A 6780-nucleotide genomic window follows, 5' to 3' on the forward strand; every position below is an offset into this window, starting at 1 on the left:
GTCCACCCAGAACTATTTTAAATCCTTGTTAGTGACTTGCCCAAAAAGCAAAGAATTATCCTCTAAATGCTGTTGAGCAGGAAGCTTCGACCTGGCATGTTTGGAGGTTTCCTCTCCAAATTCTCCCCAGCCTCTCCCGCTGGGGGGGGGATCCCCGGATCCCCGGGAGCGCGCGGGGCTCCGCCTCGGGCTGCAGATGCTGGCGAGGGAGCGTCCGGCTCTCCCAGCCCTTCCTGCCCATCTCAGTTTTGTCTTGGCAAATGAAAACTTGAAGGCAAAAGGGGATGGGGATTAAAAAAAAAAACAAACAAAAAACAAAAAAAACCCCACGCTTTCTCCCCAGGCATCTTGCGAGGGTGTCCCGGCCGGCAGCCGTGGGCAGGGGGGAGCGGGCAGCTCTTCCGCTGTTTCCAGTCTTGCTCGCACAGAGAAACTCTTTTCATTTGTATGACATAGGCTTTTCTTTTTCTTCTCTTTTTTATTTTTTTATTTTTTTTTTTTCTGTTTGCGTGTAAGCAATATGTTTTCAGGTTTAAATGGGGGCGGGGGTGGGAAAAGGGGATTAAAACTTAAAAAAAAAAAAAACAACAAAAAAAAACTGGATAGAGCTCAAAAATTAAGTTTTACTGTATAAAGTTCTGTGGCTCGCATCCCTGGCTGCACAGTAGCTTTAGAGTCCAGTTTTTTTTTTTCTAATATTTGTATTCTAATTTAATTGCTTTTAAATTTTCCAGGCCAAGCCACTGTTTGGAAACATCATGCTTCTGTTACTGATTTCTGTTTGAGTTGGCCAGCTCTTCCTGTACATATGTTTTTTCTTATATCCTGTTTTTTTCTTTTTTTTGTAAAGAGAAGAGAAAAAACAAAAAGAAAATTATTTTTCTTTCCCTCAGTACACATTCTTCAAAGTTCAAATTATAGTGTTTGTTAAATAAAAAGAAAGATTTACATTTAATTCGGTGTTGGCTTGTTGGGATTTCTCCCTGGGGTCCTCAGGAGCTCCCAAAATGAGCCTGGGGGGGGTCTGGGTGTGGGGCAGGAGGGTCCCGGGGCAGCTTCTGGGACTTGGGGAGCGGTCGGACCCCCAAGAGTGAGGTGGGCACAAGGGCCCCGTCCCCACGGGCACCTCGGTGCCACTTCGAATTCCTCCACCTCCAGCGGATTAATCATTTTATTTATGAGGCTTAAAGGTCCAAATCCCGCTAAACCCGGGGCTTTGCCAGATAAACAGCCTGCTTTGCGAAGGCAGCCCGTTTGTGAAAACACAATTAGCAAACCCTGTAATCTGCACTAATTACCGGCCCGGGCCAGGAGGTCTCCCCTGCGGCTGGCGCGGGGACCATGGGGGACGCGGGGTCCGGGGGACGGCGCCCGCCCGGGGCCTCCTTCACCATCGAGTCCCTGCTGGCGGAGCGGGGTGAGGGGGGGCCCCCCTGCACCCCATCTCCCCCCGGCCACAGCCCCCCACCAGCCCCCCGGCCCCTGCCGGAGCCTGGGGACAAGCCGTCGCAGTCCTACATCGCCCTCATCTCCACCGCCATCCTCTCCTCCCCGGAGAAGAAGCTGCTGCTCTCCGACATCTACCAGTGGATCATGGACAACTACCCCTACTTCAAGAACAAGGTGAGGGGCTGCGGTGCTGGAGCGGACCCGTTTTTAAGGATTTTTTTCCCCAGTTTTGGTGGCTTGGGGTGGGCGAACTGAGCCCAGGGTGCTGGTTGGGGGACGGGGCTGGGCTTGACTCACCGCATCTCTGCTGACCCCAATCCGCCGGGATAACGCGTGTGCTGGCGTCTGGATCTCGGGACGGTTTCAAGCGGTGCCAGGGGGTTGGTTTCAACAGGCGGGTTAGGCGCCGTTCACTCTGGTGCCTACTGATGTCCCGGAGGTGCGTGGGGCGGGCGCGGCGGGGCCGTGGTGGCCGCGGGCGGGCTGACGGCGCCTCTCGGCCCAGGAGAAGAGCTGGCGCAACAGCGTCCGCCACAACCTCTCCCTTAACGAGTGCTTCGTCAAAGCCGGCCGCAGCGACAACGGCAAAGGCCACTTCTGGGCCATCCACCCCGCCAACATGGAGGATTTCGCCAAAGGCGACTACCACCGCCGGCGGGCCCGGCGGCGCGTCCGCAGGTGAGCGGGGTGGGGTGGAGGGGACCCTTGGGGGGCGGGGGGGGGTGGGTCGCAGAGGGGTTTGGGGCTCGGGGCTGACCCCGGTGCTCTGTTTCCCCTCGCAGGGTGAACGTCGGCTACTACCACCCCTACGCCCTGTACGGCCTCGGCTGCTGCTGCCCCTGCTGCCCCCCGGTCCCCCCTGGCCCCCCCCTCGCCCTGCCTGTGCTGCCCCCCCTCGCCCTGCCCGTGGGCCCCCACCGCTGCCTGCCCGAGCGGCCACGCTGGGGCTGGGGACGGGTCCCCCCTCCCCGTGGCTCCATCCCCCTCCTTCCCCAGCCCCCCTTCCTCTAGCCCCCCCCCTCCTGCTCGGGGCTGGGGGGGTGCCTAGATGGGGACCCCCAGAAAGTGGCAGGACCTGCTCAGGGACACTCTGGATGTCACCTGCCTCGTGCTGCCCCCCCCCGCCAAGCCAAGGGATCACATGTGTGTCCCCCCCCCATCACCAGTGAACCCGGACGTGCCAGGATGGGGCCAGAACCAGAGGTACACGACCCCCCCAACACCCCCCCCTTGTCCCCACACCCCAATGGGGACCCCCCCCAGGGACACACACCCCCCCCCCCCACCTCGCTGGGGTCCAACCTCCACATGGGACCTACCCCCATGTGTCCCCCCTTGGGGGTCAACCCCATCCCGTGGGGAGGGGTGTGTCCCCCCCCGCCGTGGGCCCAGGCACATATGGGGCTTAGACCCTCCAGCGGCAGGCCCCTGCCCTAATTATTTTCTTACTAATTGTCCCTGACGCCCCTAATGAAAATCGCGGCTCCCAGGTGTTAAGTGGCATTAGGGCGTCTCGCTAAGAAAGACGACTCGGCCACTAAATCCCGGGAGATAAACCCCCCAAAGCTCTTCGCGCTCCCAAAAACTAGGAAGCTTATGACACAAATTAATCCGTTAACATTGGCTGTGCCCTTTGGGGACACACACACACACACACACACACACACACACGGGTCGGGGGGGTCCGGGGGATGCAGCAATTAGGGGGGAGCTGGAGGCCAGGCTGCCTCTTGCTCAGGGACGGGGTGGCAGGAGGATTTTGGGCCTTGATTTGGGGGGGTCCCCTCGGGGCCATCAGCGTTCCCCCCGCCCCGCCTGCCTCAGTTTCCCTGTTTGCAGTCGGTGTGTGTCCCCCCCCCGCCCCGTCCCGGCCTCGCAGGGAGTCCTGGGGGGGGTGAAACACCCCAAACCCCGTCCCTGATGGCTCCTTAAACCGCGGCCATCTGGGTGCCGGCGTTTGCCCCGGCCCTAATCTGAGCCCAAACGGGATTAGGGCCCCGCACCCCCCCCCCGCCTCGCCCCCCCCTCACGCCTCAGCCCCCCACACGCGGCTTAACGGGGCCGAGCTGCCCCCACAGGGGCTGGATCCAGCCGTGGGGGGACTGGGCGGACTGGGTGTGGTGGTGGGACCCCCACCCTTCACCATTATTCTGCGGGGTGGGGGGGACACCCTGCTCAGTTTGGGGAAACTGAGGCACAGCGACAGGCTGGGACAGGCACCCCACATCCCCCAACACCCTCCCTGCAGCCCTGGACACCCCCAAATCAGGGTTAACCCCCCCCCAAATCCACCTCCCCTGCTCCATGGCTGGTGCAGGACACCCCTTCCACCGCCGCAGCCCCCCCCCAGCCAAGGAACACCCGCTGCATCTCCAAACCACCAAAAACTGAAAAACCCAAGAAAAAAACCATCGTAAACCAGCCCCAAAATAGAAGACACCCCCCGCCCCCCGCAGGGCTGTCGCCCTCGATAAGCTTTTCCACCTCCCAAGAAGACCAAACGGCTGCGTGTGTATTTTTAATATATAGTTTATTTTCTTTTTTTTTTTTTTAAAGCCCCCCCCCAAAGTGCAATTTTTATTATTTTAATTTTTTTTCTTTTTTTTTTTTTTTTTTTTTTCCTCGTCTCCCACACTTTATAAAGAACTATCAAAGTTACAATCTATGGAATGTCTTTTCTGTGCTTTTTTTTTTTTTTTTTTTTTTTTTTCCTCGCCTCGCTCCTTTACCCAGATATACCACAAAAGTAGTTTACACATAAAAACCGCTGAAACCTTGCGAGTGCTTTAGATAGAGAATCTCTTTAATAGATTATATATAAAGACGCAGAAAAAAAAAAAAAAAGGAGAAAAAAAAAAAAGAAAAAAAAAGAAAAAAAAAAAAAAAAAAAAAGAGTGGCCCCATCTCGAGCATCCTCGCTGGGTTCCCGGGCAGAGCTCGGCCTCACGCGTGACCCCCCCCTGCCCCAGGAGAAGTTTAAGCTCTCGGTGTGTGTGTGTGTATATATATATATATATATAATTTTTAGAAAAAACACAACTTTAAACGCAGCATTTTGCTACTCGGTATGGCCCCCCCCGCCCGTCTCCCTCCCCTAAGAAAGCTCTATCCTGTGACACTGTGGTGATTTACTCTTTTTTTTTAAAAAGTGTTCCTCTTTATTTAAATAAAACTTTTTCTTAATAAATCGAAAATATAAATAGATACGATATATAGCTATATATATAATTATTTTTTTTTATTATTTTCTTTTTAAATAGTCGAATCAGGCCTCGGGTGGGGGAGGTTGGGGCTGGGGTTGTCCCAGCGGGACCCTCACCCCAAAAGGGGAAATGGGGTGGGGGGGAGCAGAAGTGGGAGGTGGGCACTGACTGGCGGGTGCTGAAGGGGGTGGGGGGAGAAGAAATAAGCCCTTTTCCTGCGGAAGAACGAGCCCCCACCCCCTGCCCAGGCTTGGGGGGGGGCAGGACACCCCCATTTCTGGGGTGGGGGTGTGGGGCACAGGCCCCGGAAGGGCTGGATGCAGCATCTTTACAAGCAGCGCGGGGGGAAGGAAGGAGATGCCCCCCCCACACCCCCCCCCCCACACCCCAAGTCCCCTGGACCCGGGAGGGGGTGAAACCCTGCAGCCCCCCCCCCCGCCCCCCCCCCTTTTACCACCCCTCAGACCCCAAACTAGCAGGGGGTGACCCCAAGCACCCTCATCACCTTGGGGGGGGACCCCCCCGGGCTGAGCCCCCCAACCCCACACTGAGCCCCACACCAGCTCCCCCCACTGCCCTTACACTGGGGGGGGTGTTTTTTTTCTCTTTTGTACCAAAACCCTTCATTTTTTCCTTTTTCAGTTTGACCTTCCCCTTCGGGTTTTGTCTGGTTATTATTTAATTTTTTTTTTTTTTTTTTCTCTTTTTTCCTTTCCTGACCCGGCGTAACTCAGCAGTATCTTTGGCAACACTTTATCACAACCTGAATTTTTTTTTTTTTAAAAAAAAAAAAAAACAAAACAAAACCAAAACAACACAATAACGACAACAAAAATAAATCTCAATGCTGAGCTACAAGACGTGTGTGGGGGGGGGAAGCGGCTGCGCGGGGGCCTCGTCGCTGCTGCGGGGGGGCTGGGGGTTAAGGCAGGCGATGGCTGCGGGATGGGGACAAACTTGGGTGGTTGTTTTTTTTTTTTTTTCATTTATTTTTTAAAATTTTTTTTTAGTGCAAACTTAAATTTGTGCTAAAGTGTTGCCAGGGAGGGACCGGGGGGGGGGGGGGGGGGGCTGGCCGGGGTGTCTGGTGGGGACGGGGACACGGGGACACTCTCGCTGTGGGGAATCCTGAGACTAATTCTCTCTCCTCTTATTTTTGTGCCAGTTTAGCTTTTTTCTTTTTTTTTTTCCCCCTTTTTTCTTCCCTCCCTCTTTTCTCCCCTTTCCCCTTCTTTTTTTCTTTTTCTCTTTTTTCCCCTTTTTTTTCTTTTTTTCCCTCTCTTTTCCATTCCCCCCCCCCCTTTTTTTTTTTTTTTTTTTTGTCCCCCTGCTATCCGAGGCCTGGCCAGGCCGGAGGAAGCCGCAGGGTTTATTTATTCCCCAAGCGCCCAGAGCCCCCCCTCAACTTTCCAAGACTCTTTCAGACCTGGGGGGCTAAGGGGAGGGGAAGGGGGGGGGTGGGGGGCAGAAAAGCAGCAGCGAGGAGCTGGGGGGGGGGCGGCAGAAAAACCGGGAAGAAAAATTAACACAAACTAGAAAAGAGATACCACAACTCCGATTACAATAAAGAACCTCAAGTAAGTGTCTATTTACAAATCCACGCTTGATATTTTTTTTTGTTGTTTTTTGTTTTTTTTTTTTGCATATGCCAGAATTAGCCAGTGCTAAGCAGAGGTTCAGCCCGGCTGGGGCATTGGCCGGGGGGGGTTTATCTGCTGCAGCCCCCCCCACCCACCCCAGAGCCCGGATGCGGCTCCCTCCCCGGAGAATGCGATGCCCGGATCCAAATTCACCCATTTTGGGGGGGGGGGGAAAGGACTTGGAGGGATGCAAAGCCCATGGGGAGCATCACACGCCCCCCCTCCCCATTCCAGGAGAGGGGGGGGAGATGGGAGAGACATCTGGACTAGCACTGGCTAGAAAACATTGAAGAAATAAAATTTAAAAAAAAAAAAAATATAAAGGTTGTGGGGAGAAATGAACAATACACAAAACCAAAACAAAACCCCATGATTCCTGCCTAAAATTCAAGCTTCCGTGGTTTGGTTTTTTTTTTTGTTTTTTTTCTTTTTTCTTTTTTCTTTTTATTCACGAAGTGCAACGACTTCGGAGGGTCTGGTGTCAGGGC

General features: G+C 54.5%; 1 protein-coding gene across 1 annotated transcript; it reads left to right on the forward strand.

Moving 5' to 3' along the window:
- The first annotated feature begins 1341 nt into the window (after positions 1–1341).
- LOC141970815 (forkhead box protein L2-like) lies at positions 1342–2460 on the forward strand. Its single transcript, XM_074927698.1, has 3 exons — positions 1342–1623; positions 1955–2127; positions 2232–2460. The coding sequence occupies exons 1-3, from the start codon at positions 1342–1344 to the stop codon at positions 2458–2460; spliced, it is 684 nt and encodes a 227-aa protein (XP_074783799.1).
- Positions 2461–6780: the final 4320 nt, after the last annotated feature.

This window comes from Athene noctua, chromosome 27, assembly GCF_965140245.1.
Source record: "Athene noctua chromosome 27, bAthNoc1.hap1.1, whole genome shotgun sequence".
NCBI classification, from domain to species: domain Eukaryota; kingdom Metazoa; phylum Chordata; class Aves; order Strigiformes; family Strigidae; genus Athene; species Athene noctua.

What these genes read in the sequence shown, in the direction of transcription:
- LOC141970815 (XM_074927698.1), top strand. Translation starts at nt 1,342, where the DNA reads ATGGGGGACGCGGGGTCCGGGGGACGGCGCCCGCCCGGGGCCTCCTTC. An exon ending in ACCCCTACTTCAAGAACAAG is followed by an intron (nt 1,624 to 1,954) that starts GTGAGGGGCTGC and finishes CTCTCGGCCCAG; the next exon opens with GAGAAGAGCTGGCGCAACAG. An exon ending in GCCCGGCGGCGCGTCCGCAG is followed by an intron (nt 2,128 to 2,231) that starts GTGAGCGGGGTG and finishes TTCCCCTCGCAG; the next exon opens with GGTGAACGTCGGCTACTACC.